The sequence below is a fragment of the Pygoscelis adeliae genome, unplaced genomic scaffold (assembly GCF_000699105.1).
Source record: "Pygoscelis adeliae isolate BGI_AS28 unplaced genomic scaffold, ASM69910v1 Scaffold72, whole genome shotgun sequence".
In the NCBI taxonomy this organism is placed as follows: domain Eukaryota; kingdom Metazoa; phylum Chordata; class Aves; order Sphenisciformes; family Spheniscidae; genus Pygoscelis; species Pygoscelis adeliae.
In genome coordinates this window covers 1,102,065-1,122,577 of record NW_008824286.1, presented here as the reverse complement: position 1 = coordinate 1,122,577, position 20,513 = coordinate 1,102,065, and the positions used below count along the sequence as shown (strand labels likewise).

Sequence of the window (20,513 nt, the reverse complement as noted above, 5' to 3'; positions counted from 1 at the left end):
GCTCCACCACTTGGCCTTGCAGAGCCTCCAGAAAGTACCCGACCACGCCAGGAGGGACACAGTAGGTAACATTGTGCTGTCAGGGGGCTCCTCGATGTTTCCTGGCTTTCCCGAGAGGATCTGCTTAGAGTTGAACGCCCTGTTCCACAGCACGGGCTGCCAGATTCAGGTCCTGGCAAGCCCGGAGAGGGGCACAGCGGCCTGGGCGGGGGGCTCGATGGCAGCATCGCTCACATCTTTCCAGCACGCGTGGATGTCAAAGGGCAAGTACCAGGAGCATGGTGCCGGGTACGTCCACAAGATATTCCAGTAGGCAGACGACGACCGTGCATTCAAAGCATCCCACTGGCGGGGCATAGCTCCTGCTGCAGGAAGAGGGTCTCCAAAACACCGCCTTGCTCAGGGCAGAGCTGCGGCGGTGGTGGTGACCGAGGGCCAGCTCCTGTGCTGCTGTAGGAGTGTGAAGTCAATTCAAACCCTCCGAAAGAAGTAAACTGCTTTTCATTTACACTCCGGGTTATTTCTGTGCCTATCCGCCATCACTCTAGTAAGAAGCATGTGTCCGATCAGGCTGGCAACACAACCGTGGCTTGTGCTGTGAAACCAGGACATGCCAACTGTGTGGGTATAGCCAGTCGACAGCCGAGCCCCAGCGCTCCAGGCTGGAGGCTGTGCACATCTAGAGCACTGCAGCAAAGGTGTCCTTTTTGAACGCACTGCCTGCAGCCGCCGGAATGGGGAAGGGAGCTGCTCCAGCAGGCAGGAAAGCTCCTTCCAGCAGTCAGTGCAGCAGGACCCCCGAGGTCCACGGGGAGCCACAGGGGTGGGAGGAACAAACTGAGGAGAAGAAGGTCCACACAGCACCTGCACTGCAGCAACTTTACTATGGGAGGTGATTTCTGATCGTGGCACTGAAGCGGCTCAGCACTGCGTACGGAGGATGAGCTGGTGAAAACCAGGGAACTGAATTCGCTCTTTGTAATTTTGGTATAAAGGTCATTTGGTGCTTCAGGGAGCCGATTCAGCTCACTGAACGGGCAGAAAAGCACGCACCTGGCTTTGCTGCTGCTTTAGTGAACTGACTTGGCTTAGCAGACGATTAGAAAAGGATCAGAGGTTGCATGGGGGAAGCAGCTGGGAAGCACTGCCCAGCTGTCATAGCAGACTCCTTTCCCCATGGCCAGCCCCCGTGCCCAGCTCCTCAAGGGACACGGAAACCACGGGACATCACTGTGAGGATTAAGAGAGATGGGACTGGCAGTGGGAGGTCAAGGAAGGAGTCTCCACATAATGCAGGAGGGCTGGTTGCTCCACAGGAGCATCCACCAGGAGAGGTCAAGCCCTTTCCTTGACAAGATGAGGAGACAGACTGGACCAGTCACCTCTGCCTTCCCCGTGGTGTCCTCATGCGCCCCCAAGGCTGCGGCACAGACTAGAAGCCAGGCTGCTTTCACCCCCCCGAGCACCATGAACTCCCTCTTTCATGTCCAAAATAGAGTCCAGCAATGCTACCACATTACTCAGGTCAAATATCTCCAATTCCTACTGTGTTTCTCTCCAACACACAGGAGAACCGAGGATCCTGAATTCCAGAAGCTCTGCACAAAAGCATGGGGGCATAACCCTTCTGATGCTGGTGTCAAAAAATCTGTTGAGGAGGGGGGGCAGCGGGGAGGGTCCTGAGCCCCACATGGTTTTCTGGTTCATCTGCACCACAGCCGAGCCACCAGCCCCGTCCCAGAGTTGCGTCCGCCTGGGGCTGCTGGCACAGCTGCAGCTGGCTAGGAGGGGAAGGTAAGTGGAGAGGATGCTCATCACTGCCCTGGGCTCGTGCTGGAGTGGGCAAAGGACAGCCACAGCCACTTCCCACACACCCCACCAGCTTGGGCGAGCAGAGCCCTCCGCCCAGCGGCTGTGCTGCCAGTGGGTTTTCATCCATGCTTGGAAATGAACCTCATTTCTCTGCCAGAGGAAGAGGATGGCAGCAAAGCCGATCCGATGTGGCCATGGGAAGCTGAGCTCCAGCTCTGCATCTCCGGGCTTTCCCCAGCCAAGCATCCCACCTGCTCCCACAAGCCTTCCTTTCCCACGGCCCCAGAGGATGGAGAGCACGGGGTTGGGGACCCTAGGCAGGGACCCTGCCGCTCCCCCTGCTCACTCCTTCACCTCCTCACTCCCAAGGGGTGCAGGCACCAAAATCCCCACCAGCGCCGCTCCTCTGTGCTTGCTCAGCTCCCACCAGCCCAGACACGCATCCCCTGCTTACAGGGGAACGACCAACACCCAAACCTCCCCACGACGAGCCTGAGAAAGAAAGGTGAAGAATACTAATTGACTGAGTCCCCACTGGGGCGCAGCGGAAGGGATACATTATTCACCCACCACATGGCCGGGCACAGTCTGTTTCATTTCGGGAGTTGGTCCAAATCCAAACGCTGTCACCCCTCTTTCTGCACAGAGGGCACTTCCCACAGCAAGCAGCCTCCGCAGCCGTGTGGACCCGCTTAATGAGCTGCATTCCCATCTCCGATGCATCCTCCCCAGCCCCCCGCCAGGGCTGGCTGTGGCCCCCACAGCCTTGGCATATGGACGCCTCCCCTTGCACGGGGGCCGGATGCTTCCCCCCCAGCCGCATCACTCCCCTTCAAAGGGCCAGGTGCTGGGAGGAGCCCCGGCATCAAGCCAGCCTCCCAGCACTCCCCATCCTCTCAACTTTCATCCTGAGGATGGTTTAATCCTGATGTCCTCTGTGGATGATGTCAATGGTTGGAGTTTTATCGCAGGGGCAGGCAGCTGCTGCCACCGACACCATGTCAGGGCCGTGGGGGGCACGTTCAGCCTGCCCTGAGCCCCACAGCTCACCCCAGTGCAGTCCTTGCACCCCAAACACGCAGGCACAGGCACCAACCTGGGGTGCCACGCCTCAAAACCCAACTACCAGCCCAGGGCACGCCGTGCTCGGAGGGGACTCGGCTCTGAAGCTCACTGTGCAGAGGGGTCCCCACCCTCCTGGTCCCAGCACGCCCCAGCCCACCTTGCAAGGGCAAAGCAGGATCCCATGCGGACACGTCAGTATTTCGTGTGAGCACTGCACATGACGAGCCAGCTGCCTCCCGTCTCTCACCTCATCAAACACAGCACACCCAGGGGAATGCGCCGGAGAGAAGGATGGAAATAACCATCCCTCAAGAGAGCCCCGAACGCTGTTTCACCCTTCTGCATCGACTTGGAAAATTTCATGCCAGGGAAGGGAATCAATTGAAAATACACTTGTCTTTGGTTCAGCTGCCCGGCCCCCCTCGCACTCCTCACTTGGGGGCAAACAAGCAAAACCCTCTTGTCAGGTGTTGCACCACGCAGTTCAACCCCTCTGTAAATAGAGGCTCAATAAAAACGTGCTCTGTCTTCACCGAGCACATAATTTTCTGCTCATAGCAAAGACTCATGGAAAGGAGTCACAGAGGAAATAACTCAGCAAGCATGAGACAAGGCTTTTGGGTCATGGACTAGTATTTCAGCTCCTTCGACCCAGATGAAAATCCCAAAGTTGCCAAGAACTGCTGTAATTCTGCTTTTGAGAGGTTTTATTAGTTTCTTATGATGATAGTTAAGCTCGGGACAGAGTGGAATAGGTGATCGCATAATTCCTGCCAAAGGAGAAATAAGAGCGCCTGACTTGGAGATGTATTTATAGATTAGTTTGCAGTGTTTGCAAAATGGAGAATGGAAAGATTTTAGCATACAGGTCCCCTGTGAGAAATATCAGACCGTTTCCCAAGGTATTTCCACAGTTCACTTCACTCTGACGCTATTATATTGCAAATGCAAAGTTTAGCCACAGGATAAGCTATATTTAGTATACTGCAGCATAGCTATCACCAGTTATATTTTACAAATATAAGTGGGAATGACGGAATTTGGAGAAAAACCCTCTTTTCTTGAAAAGGCATCTTTTCTTTACCATGTTTCTACCAACCCAGTGAGGAAGGATGGGAATGTAGGAACGCCTAATGATTTGGTTTCCTCCTGCCAACCTGCGGATCCATAACAAAGACCACGAGCAGGTTTGCTGCCCACACATGCACTATTTCCTACAGTAATTACAGTCGCTTACACAGCGAGAAGGACAAATCCGGCTTGCGTTTCCCATGCTTTATCGCAGTGTTTATCCTGCAGTCGACAAGGTGCGCGGCAGGCAGCAGATCGAGGAGCCTGCCAGCGAGGAGACAGCCACTGAGACACGCCATTGATCCAGTCCAGGCACCCTGGCCCGCAGCGACCGCGACAGCAGGCGCGGAGGTGGGAATCCTCCATACCAAAAAGGCTTTCGGAGGCACTGCTTCAAATCACAGCTCCCAAACACAGAGCCACAGCTTATTCCCTCCGAGCTTTGGTTTCCTCATTGCCCTCTCTCTCCTCCCTGTAGCTCATCGCCCTGGCATGGTCTGAGCGAGCCTAGCACATCTCCCTGACTCTGCTTTTGTTGTGCTAACAAAGCAGCCCATGCTCTCTGTCTGTTTTCCTACTTGTAAAGTGGGCTCGTATTTTCATGAGCCTTTTTACAGCTGTGGGGTAAGTACCTGGAGGATGCAGGGGTGAGCAATCCTGTGGCAGCAGAAGTAAGGAACTACCGGAGATGGACCATGCCCTAACTAAGAGATGCTGTGGTTCAACTGGTGAGACCCAGCTCAAGTCAGACATCCCCTTCTTCTTTTTCTAGCTGGTCCGGGTATCACTGCCTCCTCGGCAGTCACGCGAAGCTCTCTTAAATATAGCCTGGGGAAAAATGGGCAGGGACTTAAGATCCCCCAACATCTGTTGACCCCACAGCCCTGTTCTGGAAGCACAGCTTTATGGTGAGGGCTGTTGGGGCGGGCAGGTCTCTTCCAGTTTGCTCAGCGGACAGCACAGCTGCATCTCCAGCAAAAGCAGCTCCCCAGGATGAAGTTTCATTTGGCTCTTCCAGGAGGGTGGTCTCTGCCAAACTGGGGCTCTCCGTCCTCAGCCAAGGTGGCATTAGAGGTGTTTGAATCATCAGAAATGAGGGGCAGATGTGTAATATGGAAAATCTCTGTTCTCTGCCCCCTCCCCTGGCTCAGAGAGGTGTGAGCTTTGCCTAAAATCCAACCTAATAAACCTACTAATCCTGTAATAACCCAAAATCGATTCCCATTCTGGAAATACAAACACGGGAATATATTCAGGTCACAGCAGGTAAGAGTGCAGTATTTACCATCCCTGCGAGCCTCTAGCAGCAGCAGATTTCCCACAACTCTGCAAGAGCCCTGACCACAGGGTTGGAGCATTGCCCTCTCCTGCCTTCTCCCCAGCGCAGCACCCAGCAGACCAGGGAAGCACAGGGAGATGATTCCCAGGAGGGTCAGTATCTGCATCGGGGCACCCAGGAGCTCAGAGCTGGGATCAGAGCACCTGGATCAGCGCAGACCTTGCCCGGGTGACAGCAGTGCTGTGAACATCGGGCTGCCCTGGCCCCCTGGCTCTGGGCAGATCCAAACACAAGTGGAAAAGTGAGTCCACAAAAATCTGTTTCAACAGGGAAAACCTGCTTCTCTTTTCCAGGGAACACCTGTGGCACCAGAAACTATTAAGTGAATGAATACATCATACCAACACCGTGAAGCAGACAGTAATTGCGTTGTCCTTTGGAGAAATACATGAATATACAAATTCATTACAAAAAAAAAACAAAACAGAAAAGAACTGAAATAAAGCATTGCTCTCTGAGGAGGATTCATTACCTCCCTCTGGACTTGCATTTAATAACTGTGAAGGGGGCCGAGCAGCTGAACCAAAGAGAAAATGCATTTTCAAGTGATTCCCTCTCCTGGTGCATTTTCAAATGATTCCCTCTCCTGGCATGAAATTTCAGTACAGGGAGACACTGCTGAGGCTGGATCTGGCCAGAGGGAAACTCAAAGAGAGAGCAAGATCATGACACTACAGAGGCACAAACACCACTCTGATGTCTGCAAAGCTGACAGCGGGACCGGTCCCCCTTTGCTTCTCCGCCTGGTCGGTACGTCAGTGGACAGTATGCACGTGGATGATGCCCTTCATCTGCTTCTTACCGAGCTTCGAACCGCCACATCAAACGGAAAGAAAGGGCCGGCCCTTCCCGTGGCTGTAAAACAGCATCAGCCCCAAGCACACGGCTAAACCATTTAATACATTTCGGATGCAAAAGGGGGCTGCTGGTCCCCGAAGAGGGTCCCTTCCAGTACTGGCCACTGCTTTTTCACGGCTGTATTTAGGCCATGACGCTGCGCACTGCAGACCGCTGCCCTCCAACGCAGAGGCAGGGGAGCTCACGAAGCAGGAGGCTGCTTGCCCTAATTAGCAGCCTCCGATCTGCCTCCCATCGGTACAAGCTGCAGGGAGAGGGAGAGAATTCACCGCAGGGACGAACTCGGCACAAGGCTGGGAGTCAATGAGCTTCACCCTTTCCTACCTTCTCCCAAGCTCCTCGCCGTTTCCCAAAGCAGCCTTCCCACCGCAGCAACTCCTGCCAATTTTTGTGGCTGTGAGCACAGGCTGTGCTGAGCACAAGCTGCTGGGGTCAGTCCAGAGCAGGCTCGACCCCAGAGTCCCCATTTCGCACCACACTGCTTTGTGGAAAAGACCTTGCTTTGGCTCAGAGACGCAACACATAGGTTATCAGCAATGCTCCCAGAAACAGTGTCCCCAGGCAGGACCCTGCAAGTGGTCTGCAAGGAGCTGTTGAAACAACCGCTGCCAGAGCCCTATGAGGAAGGAGAGCCCGAAGACATCTCCAGAGCACAAAAGCACTAGCCCTACCCTTCTCCCCCTCCTGCTCGGCTCCCCCTCCTCCAGGCATGCTGCAGGCTGTGCTGCTGTGGCACTCACTGCGCATGGAGACAACCGAAGCACACACAGGCAACCCCGCTGATCTGGGAGGTACCACATTTGCTACCTCTGACACCTAAGTTTAACTCTAAGCAAGCAGTTAAGATCACCCACGGCTTCTGTTATGCACCCGCCTGCCCCGCCGCCCACCCACAGGCCCATCCTTACCAGCTTGGTTTTGTCCATGGCTGCCAGGACCGCAGAGTTGAGGGCTTCCAGGGCGGAAAGCACATTCCTATATTCTCCGAGATATGCCGAGAAATAATCTGAAGCAGAAGAGAAGACCACGGTGAGCTTCCCGAGTGCTTCCATCCCTGCCTCCCTGCGCCTGCTGCTTCCCACACACAGCCCAGTGCTGCAGGGGGGCATTCGTGTCCCTCTCCAGAGTCACGCTCCCACCTGGACTGAAAAGAAGAGTCCTTTCACATCCCCAGGGACAAAACGTCCCATCCCCTTAGGGAAACCACAGATGCCCTCTCTGCTGGGATTCAGGCACAGGGGCTGTCAGTGCCACTTGACCGCCTAGCCCTGCCCAGGTCAGACGTGTACAAAGCCCCACCACAGACCCTCGAGAGAGAAAGCCCTCTGAGGCAGGAATACTTACCACACAATTTCTCCGTGTCCACATTGCTACAAGAAACAGACAAACAAGCTCTTGTTAGATGGTGGGGCTGGTTCAGGAGAAACAGTTGTGAGCAAGGCGTTGAGGGCTTGTCTTGAGCCCCCAGTGGATTTACTGCTCCTCCCATTATTTTCAAAAGCTGTACTAGAAAAATAAAAAGCTGCACAAGTTTAGAGCCAGCAGCTCAGAAGCCATGCCCAGCACCTGCAGCACCCAGGCAGGGCTGCAGAACATCTCCTCTGCTTCAGGGGCTGAAGGAGCAAGCAAACCTGCTCCACCAACATCTCCTGGAGCTGGAGTGTGCTGGGAAAGTGTCTGTGAGAGCAGAATGGGGCTGGGAGGGAGGTCAGGGGAGGCAGGCAGCGCCCCACGGCCCTGGGCTGGCCAGCTGGGTTGGCAGCCCCATTTCTGAGCCCTGGAGCTGACGAGTCCCAGAAGCTGCTTCTTCAACCCAGCCTCTTCCCGCAAAGGTGGGAAGCACTCAGCCAGGGCTCCCTCCTCGTGTCTCCCTTGACCTCAGCCCAGGTCCTCCCTCGTGGCTGCCCCATGACACCAGGCACCCTCCTCTCCCATCTGCCCCACGGGTGCCCCCGGCTGCTCCTCCTCTTCCCTGCCTTCAGAGCCTGGGTGATGTGGGGGCTGCCTTCAGGCTCCCAGGGCAGGGGGCTGGATGGCTTCAGGGCCCACGAGAGGGGTTGTTCCTGCCGTGAAGGCCATTAAAGCAGGGATCTGGGTCCAGAAACCTGGAGGCGGGGGCCAGCCGCCCGCCCCTCTTCGGTAACGGAGAGCACTACACTGGAGAATCAATGCTGGCATCCCTGCAGGGCTTGGACAGGTCCCTCCTGTTGCTAATAACGGCGCCGCTGGGGTGGAGAGAGAGGAGGAAACATCCAGAAGCAGCCACGTGTTCTCGGGACGGGACGTCAAGCAGAACTGTGGGTTCGCATGAAGCTGTTGGATCTGCTCAGGTGGCCAAATCCACAGAGGCAGAGCTGCTTGCAATGCCCAGCATCACCTGCAGAGCCTGCAGGGAAATGCCCCAGGATATCATTTACTCAAATCAGCCTCTGCTCAAGAAATTCTGCTGTCTCAAAATCCCCTAAATGATTACCACCATTTTTAATCCTGATTGGAGAAGTGGAAGAGAGCACGAAAGAGAGGTTTTTAAGTGTTTAAGTGCTGTCATATGTGGAGGAACCAGTGATGCCTGGAGTTTGCTGGGCTCCAAGCGCAAGGACGGCTGCAGTGCCGCTACCCAGGGAAAGTCAAACCACGGCCGCATCGTCCTGCCCCCCCCAGCTGACACTGCTCACAAGGCAAAGGGGCAAAAATGCACCGAGGTAAAATCAGAGGAGAGCGTGGGAAGTGTCCAAAATGCCATGCCAAGTACAGGTGTAATAACTTAAGCAAAATCTTCCTACAGCTTTTCCCCCAAACATTAAAGGCTGGTTTCTGCATCTGTCTTTCTGCTGGGCTTCCACTTAGTGTACTTTAATAATAGGCAGTGCTTCAAATCATCAAAATATTTTGGTGTGAGACATCATTGCAGTCCCACAGCAGTGGGACTGCAGACCCCTCTGTTCAGCTAATTGCATCAGGCACCTTCTTAGGCAATGGAGACGGGCAGTTTTAGGATGTGATTTGGCTCATCTATTTTAAACACCTACCGCAGGGCTCTGGCACACTGTCCTGGCACTGCAGACAGTTTTTAAAGTGGATAAAAAGTGTTTCCCTTGAGACACAGTACAGATAATCAGCAAAACCACAGCCCCTTCTTCTGCTGACTCCACTCCATCAAACTTTGCTGATCCCATCTCTGAGCAGCACCATGCATCCGACCACAGCTCTGCTAGGTAGAGTGACTGGGGTTTGAAGCACAAATTTAAATTAGAAAAATGTCTTGCTCCTTCTTAATTTTTCCATGTATTTCTGAAAGCTGCCTGGAGCCTGCAGAGCCGCTGCTGCTGCACTGCCACAAAAGACTTGGCACCACAGCATCTGCGGCACTGCTTGTTAGACCCGTGCCCCAGAGCAATAACTGCAGCCACTGGTGCCCATCCAAGAGATGGGTAAAATTCACAAAACAGGGGATGTAGTCATGAGACAACAAAATACACAGTGAAACACCTAATACATACATTACCCAGGTGTTTGCATCTGGCTCCAGTGAGAACCTGGGGCTGGGACTGGTTTCACCAGGAAGAAGAAGGGGCCACCAGCCCAACCCACTGCCCAGTTCCCCACCTCAGGTCTAGTGAGCAGGCACCCGTGTGACAAAGGGCTACCATCAACACCAACCCTCTGGCGTCTAAGGAGAGGCCAGAGATTATTAATAACTCTATCTTGTCTGTTTCCTGCTTAAAAACAAACATCTAATCAATCACTAAACAACTAAACAACTAATCAATCACTAAAACACTGAACAGTTAAACACTGAACCATCGCCAAGATCTTGTGGCAAAAATCAGCCCTCTGGGAGTTGTCCAGGGGAGGATCTGCTCCCTTCCCAACGCAGCCTGGTCCGTCAGCAACCCTGCACGGCCACCTCTTCCCATGTTCCGCATCCTGCGGCAGTCCCCAGGGCACAGTTAGGGGCAGGACAGAGCGCAGCAAGCAAATTGCAGGACCGATGGTGCCATTTGCATGCTACCAGAAGCTACTTCATACCAGAAACCAGGAGGAGCTCATGTACATCATGATGTACAGAACCTGTACATCAAATCCCGACCCATTTTGCAGGGCTGCAACGGGGCAGCAGGCTTTGCTCCACTGCTCTCTCTGCCATCCCCTCTCCCACTCCAAGAGAAGAGCCATCCTCCGCCTCCAAAGCACTCATGCTGAGAGTCTCCACATTTCCAAATAGCTGTATTTTGACTGTGCTCAAACCACTGATTAACTGTAATTAAGCTTGAACTGATGATGAAGGATCTTGTCATCATTATGCTGTTGGGATTCTGTCAGAATGCATCTGGAATTTATGCAAGAAAACAGCAATCAGCTTCAGCAAAGCAGATGAGAATTTTTTTATTTTTATCATTTGTCATGTTGGGAACCTCTGCTGCCATCACAGATCTGGTTTCCAAACCTTTCCAGTGTGACCGAGTGTTTCAGTCACTCTCCATCATTCAAAGACTGGCAGACGCTGCAGCTCTGACTCTCTGACTAAAGAGAGGGGAGGAAAGTTCACACAAGTCCCTTTTTCCACAGAACCAGAGGCTTGAGGTTATTTCCACTGAGAGTTTTTAAAAACCACCAGGTCAGCACTCCCACCTCTTTCACTTGTGGCTCAAGGTGAGAGACAGAGGCTCCGGGCAGTCTGTACCTAATTCCTGCCACCACCATCTGACCGCTCTCATACAAAGGAGGATTTGCCAGACCTTATTTTCCTAAATTTTCCTGACAGATGCAGGACAGAAAGACACGCGAGGCCCACGCAACACTCCCCTGGGCAGGTTTCATAGTCCCTTGCAAAGAGCAGTAGGCATGCAACCTATGCAACACTACAACGTTCAGTCCAAAGCCCTCTGTAGCCGACTCTCCGTTAAGTTGTCCCCGTGAGACCCTGGGATCTGCTGCCATCCCGCCTGGCTGGGCTGCAGAGGGTCACACGGCTGCCCAGGGAGCAAACCGCACCGTGTGTCTCCCAAGGCACTTCTGCAGCAATGGAACTTTTTCATCCCTTCAAAAACATTTGTCTCTTCTCACCCAGACATTTCAGGGGATGAAAATGCATTTTTGCAGGAAGATGAATCTTTCTGTTCGGTGCCAGTGCGAGAGCTGGCGTGGAGCTTTCTGACAAGCTAAACGAAACAGTGGACCTAGCTGCTGTACCAAATTGCAATAAAGAGTTGAATTTGGTTTCAATGTAACTTTTTAAATGTCAATGAATTAGAGCAAGGAGGTATTTTAAAGCCAAAATGGAACAATTTTCAGAAATGCAGAACAAAAAAAGCCTTGTGGGGAAACGTAAAATCTGAACCGAACCCAAGAGAGGTGCCCGACACACAGGCCACAGCATCCCACCTGAGTGCCGGGTGGATGGGAGGTGGAACGAAGATCGGATGGGAAGGATGGGGAGAAAAGGAGAGTGTGGTGCCATGGGCCCTCTGGAAGGAGAACAAGTAATATATGAGACCTCTGAAATATTCATCTTCCCAGATGTCAGCTTTGGGACCCAGCGGAGCAGCTGCAGGTTCGCAGTGATGGGTGAGGGTCAGGACGTGTCTCCATTACCCAGACACGGAGAGTGCTTGGGTATAAAGGTCTCTGTTACTGCCTCTCCTTGGGTCAGGCTGGCACTGACAAAGAAACACAAGTTTCAGCCTAGACCTGATGAACACAGCACCCTTGTGGCCAAATCCACCCACTGGATTAAGGGTGGAACTTTCCCATCATCAGAAAAGCTACGGGACATGAAAGAAGCACGCCAGATATGTTTGCAGAGCTTGCAGTTGCTTTCCACCTTTGTAATACTTTGAGTATTATCTTGGGTAATAACTCTTGAATCTGGCAGCAAACTTCAGCCAGGTCTCAAAAAAATTAAGTTCCTGCAAGTGCAAGGCAAGCAGGAAGCCTGGAGGAGAGGGCCCACCCCATCAAGGGGACAGCAGGGCACCAGCACAGCCCTTACAAGACACCAGAGGTTGTACAAAGGAGCAAGTCCCCCTGCGCACCCCAAAAACAAATGCCAGAAAGTCCAGCTCTACACACAGAGCCACAGAGAACTCTACGAGGCCCAGCATGCTGAACACTGCTTAATTTCCATTACCTGCCGCTGTGCAGTGGGCCAGAAGTCCCTGGGCAGCCCCTGGGGCCAGACAGGGCCGTGCCTCCCTGGGGACAGGCCTGTCTCTCCAAGTGCCTCCTCCCAGCAGGCACGCGGCTCTGGGTCAGGATCAGAGCGCTCTGGCAGACGCAGCGCTGCCCCACATTGTTTGCAGGGGGCAGGATGCCTCTTAACAGAAAATAAGCTGAGTGCCAGGCTCCCCCTCCGGGAGGTCCCACCTCCTCCTCCTCCTCCTCCATGAGCTGGGGATGAAGCTGAAGAAATCATGTACAGTTCCCTGCTGCCACCGCCCACGTCCCATCCCGCTCCCGCCTGCTCACACTGAAGCTGTCGCATGCACTGACCCTGTGCACGTGTGCATGGACCATGTCCCAGCCGGGGACAGAAACAAGAGTTACACCTGCAATGGCCTCAGGGGTGGACTTTCCCTTCTGCTCTTCCAGAAACGAGGGCATCCTCGCAGGGCTGGAGGGAGGGCGTCTCCTACGTTTGCCTGAAGTCACTGAACGCAGGAATTTGGAAACCAGCTCTGTCCGCAGGGTCTCTTCTGCTCTTCATGGCAGAAAGAGATCAAAGACCCCATGGTCATGTCCTGCTAATAGATGTCACCAGCTCAATGCTGCAACTACCACGTTGTCATAGCTACCGCACCGTCATTATGGGTAACGAGTTATAGAGAGCACCGCTGCAGCTAGGGCTGTGCATGGCTCTCAGAGACAGCCCGCTCACACGGGGCCCTTCAGTCAGTCCTGTTTCTCTGCTCTGGACAGACAGAAGCAGCCCAACCTGAAAGCGATGGTAAACCGGGAGATCTTCACTGTTCAGTTAAGGGCACAGTTAAAACTCTCTGCTTTGCTCCAACCCACGTTTTCCAGCAGTATTGTATGGGGGGGTGACTCCAAGGTCACCCCAAAATGGAGCAAGAGGAAAGTAGCATTTGCAGAGGAAAGAGGCTCACTGCTAACTCCCTGGGATCACAGCCCAAAGAGGCAGAGGTATTTTCAGGAGACACCTCCTGCTGCCTACATCCAACAAGCCCAACTGGCAGGACAGGCAGCCAGGCTTAAAAGAAAAGTGGAACAAGGGCCTGCACCCACCAGCCCACTTCTCTGCCCCATCACTAAAGTGGGAGCATCAGCTAAACCCACCACCCTGACACTCGACAGAAGCTAATGATCCCCACTCGCCCCATCCTGGGTGGATGATGTGGTAACTTGCAGCCAGGGACCGCTGGGTATCCCCTGCCAGTGGCTCGGTGGCATTCGGTGGCTGTTGGCACTTGGCATGGCACAGGCCCTCTGTGCCGCTGCCCTGGCTCCCTGCAAAGCCCTGGGACCAGCGTGTACAGCTAAGGCTGCTCCGAGTTACCTCTCCCTGGCGGGGACCTGCTTAGACACTGCCCTGGCCAGGGCATCAGGAGGAGATGCTTCCTGGGGTGCCAGGGAAGTGGCATGAGCCAGAGCCGAGCCTGCTGCCCGAGACCGGGAGGAAGCTGCAGCCACCTTCTCCCCCAGCAGCACCCCTCCCTTTGAACAGGCAGCCCCCAGACATGCGATTTAACAATGGCCAGTTTCTCCCAGTGCCAAAACACGCTCGTTCACAGCGGCTGGCAGAGCAGAGGGACCCCAGCAAGGCCACACTGACATCCGAAAGACTGGGATGAGAAACCCAGCCGAGCCCAACAGACAGGTCTAGATAGCACCAGTCAAGAGGAGACCAGGGCTACGTGCAATTACTTCTCCTGTTCTTTGGGGGTTTCTTTTTTTAAAAGTTCACAGTCACACCCATAAGGCCCACTTCTGGTGGAAAGCAGCTCTTACATAAGTGAAAAGCGGTTCCCTGTGTCAGCAGGGATCATCGTCCACACATGCTCCTCCTGCAGACACACAACCTGCTCCGTTACAGAGCTGTGTATTTCTGGAATACATTTTTCAAACTAACATAATGTATTTTTAAATGGATGCTTGCTTTTACAGAACTACAGTAAATCTGATAACGACTGTTCTCAAAATGTCTGGCTTCTCTCATCACCAATGCTCGTAGCTGGTGTTCAATGGGTTTTAACATCTGCGTGTTACAAGAGGTAGGTTTATCTCACCCTATTTATCGCACCCGCCTCCAGATGTCCTCCATCTACAAGTCAAGCAGTTTTATATTCTCCTTCGTCTCGTCTCCTCTGTGCCACCATGGTACTTACTCTGAATGACACCTGTCAATGCCACTGAACAACTCCCACAGCTCCTCCGAGCTCAGGATCCCATCAGCGAAATAGTTCTTGAACTCCTCAAATGACAGCTTCCCATCATCTGCATTTAAATAAAAGGGAAGAATAATTATATATCTGCAGAAAGAAGCATACAGGCCCCAGCGATCCTCCCAGCAGCTTCTCTACCGGGGGCGTGGGATGGTTGGGCGTGTTGTGCATAACAACTAGAGCAGATATCTCATTGAAAGCATGTCCCACCAGTCCCCATCAAAAACCCAGGAGCGCCGGCAAGCAGGGCCACTGCTGCTGGAATTTCAGGTGGGAATTTCATCCCCTACCAAAATGCCCCACTGCAACGTTTTCAGAAATGCATCCAGACACTCTGTACTTAGATGACTGTCCAAGCTGACTGTCCAAGTACAGAGTCCATTACAAACAGCACAGTGAGGACAGCATCAGGTTTTTATGGAAAGACAATCTCTCCATTGACTCAAGAGCTTTTTCCTTCCTCTCTGTAAAGGACTTCAGCTCCTGGGCTGCATTTTGATCTGCAACAAAAGCAGCTCCTGGAGCCTGCAAGCTACCGTGAAGGAGAAGAGCCCAAGAGAAGGTGGGAAGGCTCAGAGAAATGACTTGTGATTTTGGACTTCTTCGTTTATGGGTGCCAGATTAAAAATCGGGTAGCAGAGCCTAACTCTCAAACGCCAGGGGCTCCAGTGGGCATCCAGGAACAGGGCCACCCAACCAGGGGCAGCTGTAAAACCCTGGGCTGAGCGCAGAGACTGAATCAATCCTGCAAGGGACAGAGCAGAAGCCTGACGGCCTCCAGGCTGTCTGCTGCACAGCTTGCTTTGCCTTCCCTTCTTGCTGCCAGCAGCGCAGAGGAGAGATCGTGTGCATGCAGGCAGGAGAAGGGCTTGGAAGGGGCTCTGTCCTGCATGGCGCATGGATGGTGAATTGGGGGAGCCCACTTCCCCAGCCCCTGGCCAGGCCCTTTACTCCAGTGCCTTCTCCTCCAGGCGAAGCAGAAAAGCATTTTTCTTGCAGCCAGAGAGCTGCTTGTCCTTATCCTCCTTCACTCTTTCAGCCAAACCTCCCAGCAGGGACAGGCTGTGCTGCTTCGCTCAGACCCGGGCAGGGAGGGGGAGGCAGCAGCAGGAACAAAGCACTCACCGTTCTTGTCGGCTCGTCGGAAAATCTGCAAGAGAAAAATACGACAGGGTTTAGTGAGGCAGCAGGGAGAGCGGCGTGGCTGAACAGCGAGCCAGGCAACACCTGGCACAGCCACTACGGAAAACTGCCTCCTGGAGCCCGGGGAGCCGCGGAGAAGCTCCTGCTGCCAGGGCTGCGCAGGCCAGCGCTGCACAGGCTGCTCCAGGGAAATCCGCCTTTTCAAACGATTAAAACCATTTCTTGTCTCCAATGTGCAAAGCTCTCAGCACAGCCACCGCCGCCCGAGCGAGCCCAGCACTCACACCGACCACCTTTTAAAGAACACAGAGGGAGACGAAGTAGAAAGGGCTTTGCTACACCCTTGTGATGGAAAGTGTTTAATTTTTCAGAGCCTTTAAACGAAAGAACATTAAGCATAAAATCACGGCGTAATGGGAGCACTTTGTGAATCACCGCTGACACTTCAACTGTCTGCACCGAGGAGCAGCTCGTCCTGCACTTTGTAATCACCCTTCACAACAACCCTTCCTGTGACACCTCGACATGCACACACGCTGTAATTAATAATTAATGAATTAATTAATCTGTAACTAATTCTGCCACAGAGCACAGTTGGACAGCTGCTCCAGTTCAGGCTCTCAATGCAGGTTCCCAACCACGAGACTTCTGTCCGTGGCCCAGGAGAAAGCTGGGGCTTCTCATCCCTGCCTGGCTCCTCTTTCACCAATAATTATCAGAAGGTCTGAGGCTGACTCCAGTGAGGAGCAGCATCATTTCCAAAGCCTGGGAACATCTTGCCAGACCGAACAGTACGAGGTTTTGGCCGGCACATCCTAACAGAGCTGACGACAGAAAGTTTTGTGTGTAGCAACTTTCTCCTTTTTAATCATCCTTTTTAATCATCCTGGTTGATGAAGAAATCTGAAGGTCTGAAGAAAGATCAGGAATGAAAAAGGGCAGGAAAAGGGGAAAGCGGACTTTGTTATGTTCTTTTCCACACACCTGCAAAGCAGAGACCGCTGATAAAACCACCCCCGGACCAGCTCTGCTCCCTGCCGCAGGAAGACGTGTCGCTGCCAGCTGCCCCCTCCGCCCCCAGCTCCCTTCTGCACCGCTCACTGACAGCTTTGCTGCGCGTTTTGAGGGCACAAGCCCACATCTAGCCACCGAAATGTCCCCGAAAAATCGCTTTGAGGTAAAGAAACAGCTGCCCAGAGAAACCTCTGCTGCTCACTCCTGAGGAAGCTACTAACTTGCAACTGGGCAGAGGCTTTTCTGATGCTGGTCCCAGCAGGGAGCTCCCACGTCCTTCCCTGCGACTGAAACCAGGAGCAGGGACACCTCCTCGGAGGATGCTCTTCTGAGCAAGGCAAGCTCCTCCTGACCCGAGCCGCTGCAGGGAGCACGGAGGCTGCCCTGAGCTGACCAGCGTTAGGTAACCGTCCCTCTGGGACGCGGGCTTCCAGCCGGCCAGGCAGCTTCCCTTGCAGGGAAGCATGGCAGGCGCTCTCTGCACGCCCCGTAGGACTCACCGGATGAGCTCTGGAGCTTTACCGCTACCAGCTGAGACAGGAACCCGCAGCTCCCACACGCTGGGGATTTCTCCGGGTTTTAAAGCAAAACGTTCTCCAGGCTAAAGAGTTCGCTTGTGCACCAGGGGTCTCACGGCTGCAGGGTTACACATGCCAGGGCTCCCCAGCTGCAGGGGCAGCTCTGCCTGCAGGCAAGGGCAGCACCAACGGGTCCCCCGTGCCTGTGCCACCCTGCCGCCTCCCTGCCTCGGGCGTGTCACTTTCCATCAAGGCAAAAGCTTAATCCTGCGAGCTTTCTGTCATCAGAGGGACATGTGGCTCATGCAACAACATCTCTATAACTCCAAATGTCACTGAGGCCAGCTAGCTCATCCCAAAGGCAGTCAAGTGTCACCCAGGCTCTTAAGAAATGCAGATTCAAGTGAGGTCAAACATTTCCCACTCCTAGGCTGGCTTTGCTCAGCAGGGTCTGTCTGCAGGCTAAGAGGGAGCGCACAATTTTGGGGGGGATCCCGTGGAGCTGAGAAGGTCTCCAATCCGGGGTGAGCCCATCCTGGATTCAGCATAAACCTCAGCAAACAGAGCTGACACTTCTCCCTCACACACGGGATCCTCTGCTCCAGCGGTGTGTTAGAAAAGTCCTGCCACTGCACAACACGACAGTTGCCTGAAGCTCAAAATAAATAAATGTGGCACAAGCAGCGGAGCTGCAAGAGCCCTGCGAGGTGAGGCCATGTCTGCTCCATGTCCCCCAGGGATGGTGGGGCTCCTCGCCACCTCCAGTGAGCCCATCCTTGGCCGACCCCGGCAGCAGAAGGGTGCCTCAGTGAGCGCTGCACGCACTGGAAAACACCGATGGCTCCTGTGCACGAGGCAGGATCCAACTCCAGCCAAGCAAAAATAGCACAGAGCCGCTTCCACGCTCCCCCCGTGGCACAGGCACATGCACGGCGATGGCAGGTAAGCGCTGCTCCCGGTGCAAGAGCCCGGCGTGGATGGCAGCCCTGGGACAAAGCCAAGGAAAAGTGATGCAAAGCCAGGCTGGGAATGGGATCAGGGCTGTTGGCTGCTGGAGCGGCCCTAGAGGCAATCCCTCGCTTGCACTCAGTGGGGCTGGCAGCCTCGGAAACACAGGGACACTGCCTCAAGCCTGAGAGAGGCATTTCCCTTAGCCCCTGCCTCTTGGGCTTGCGTCCAAGTTGCCGCAGCCTCACTTGGTGTCTGCAGCAGCAGACATGCTGAGACCGATGGAGGAAGCACTGAACCGGCATTTATGTGGGGATGACCCCCCCACCCTGGGAAGGGGGGACATTATAGGGCTTCTCCCTGCCTGCAGGGCTGGAAGCAACCACGGCTGCTGGACACGCAGCCAGGGACACGCCAGCTGTTGGGGAGGGGACAGCTGCCCTAGGCACACTGTGCTCATCGACCCACCGCAGGCTAATGTGTGCTGCAGCCACACGCCGGTGATAAATGGCGGGCTGTCCAAGCAGCTTTTCTGAACCTCCCGTACACCGAGAGGGGAGTAAGCAAGCCCCGAGCACCAGCCTGGGGGATGAGTCTCCCAGAGATTTGAGATGTCTGCACAAACAACTGCGATGGCAGCACTGCAGTTCGTACCGTGCCTGCAGCAAAGCATCGCAGGCAAAGCCCTCCTCCTCCTCACCTCTCCTGAAAGCAGGTGATCTGTAGCCAGGGAGATGGCGGCTCCGGTCCCAGGAGAAGCACCAGCTGCCACCTGGGATCTGTTGTGGGCAGCCCTGCCTTCCCGCTGCCTGAGGGGCAGGCTGGGATCCTGTCCCGCTGCAGCAGGGGGCAGGTGGCGATCAGCCAACTGCCCAGACCCGAAAGCGGAGATATTAAACTCACCCTGCCAAGCTCCGGAGCTGAGGTAGGAGCAAAAGGAGCCACGGGGAAGAGGAAGGGAAGCCGCCAGAACCCGGAAAGCAGCTGCTAGCGCTGTTAACACTTCCCATTTTAATTGCCTTAATGACGCCCTGAGGGATAGATGCGGGACTCAGCGAGTGCCCGGAGGAGCTGAGCTGGAACACAGCTGTCACCACCAACCCCCCTCCAGCCCATCTTTCATCAGCCAAGTAATTAGTGCGGTTAATGATGCTGGCTGGAGAGCCCTGCAGTCTGAAATCCCCCCACGGCAGGAAAGAGACCCTTACCCTCCGCTGGAAGCTGCAAGCACCACCACGGCCGAGGGAGCCGCGCTTTCCAGCTGCTCCCTGGTGATGCCAGGAGGTCTCCCAGACGGACAGGACCAGGCACGGCATTCACCTTCCTAAAGTGCTGCCCAAGATCTCCTGCTCCCCTCCTCTGGGGTGAACTGAGACACAGGGGGTGGCAGCACCCGGACCAGGACAGGATGGAGATGACAGTTGGCACTGTCCTGGGCTGTCCAGGTGCTGGGGGACCACACCAACCCTTGCCCTTAACCCTCACTTGCTTTCTCCTCCCCAGCCCCTGCGGCAAGGCAGGGGCAGCACCTCTGCTCACATGTCTCCTTGGCGCCACAGGGTGACTTAGACCCCAGTGGTGCCGGACACAGGGGAATGCAAGGGCTGGTGGCCCACCAGGGAGATTCAGGTGCCAGGAGCAGGGGGGTTGAGCACCTCTGATGTGCTCCAACAGCAGAGGTGGGCTCTGACAAAGGCTGTGCCACTTGCCCTGGGAGATGGCCAGGCATGCAGCTGCCTGCCCGCCCTGCCGGGTGCCACAGGGGGAGAGGCGCTGCCTCTCCCAGAGCCCCGGCCCCAGGGCGCACAGCTCCCTCTCGACAGGAGCACCCTTGCCACGGGGCTTGAGGGGACGCGGTGTGATGGGAGGCACTGTGCCAGGACCTGTCTTGTGAAAACAAAGACGGCCACTGTCTGCGTCTTCAACTCCCCCAAGCCACCCACAGCCGCCGGGATGCCCAGCCGACCTCCAACCTGCACAAAGACCATCTTCCTCCACAACTCCTGGCGCCTTAGGAGCGGGCAGGGACGGGGGCTGCAGCGGGCAACGGACACGCTCTGCCCGTGGGATCCCATGGCTTTTAACAGCTACACGGCACCTCCTGCAGCTTTCCTGCCAGACAGACGCAGCTCCCGCTCCGGCAGTCGCGACAGCCAGCTCTCGATAAGGAGTGGGCTATTTCTAGCCACTCAGAGGCCCACGATTCAGAAAAAGGACACAACACTGAGCATGATTTAAGACATCGCGACCCACGCCCTGATTCACAGCTTCAGGCCTGGAGCAGCAGCAGGGCCCACCTGCTCGTCCCTGGGGCTTGGCTCCTCAGCCGGGGCCGGCGGGAAG

The 20,513-nt window shown here is 54.8% G+C and overlaps 1 protein-coding gene across 1 annotated transcript in view; it reads right to left on the bottom strand.

Annotated features, from left to right (window-relative positions):
• The window catches only part of NECAB3 (N-terminal EF-hand calcium binding protein 3), a 27,850-nt gene extending 7,692 nt beyond the window's left edge, over window positions 1-20,158 (bottom strand). Inside the window, exons 1-5 of the mRNA XM_009318687.1 lie at window positions 20,054-20,158; window positions 15,673-15,751; window positions 14,491-14,599; window positions 7,490-7,515; window positions 7,054-7,151 (exon numbers count right to left, since the gene is read on the bottom strand). Of these exons, the coding sequence (XP_009316962.1) occupies window positions 7,054-7,151; window positions 7,490-7,515; window positions 14,491-14,599; window positions 15,673-15,751; window positions 20,054-20,158 (417 nt within the window). The remainder of the gene's footprint in view (window positions 1-7,053; window positions 7,152-7,489; window positions 7,516-14,490; window positions 14,600-15,672; window positions 15,752-20,053) is intronic.
• Between the last annotated feature and the right edge of the window lie 355 nt (window positions 20,159-20,513).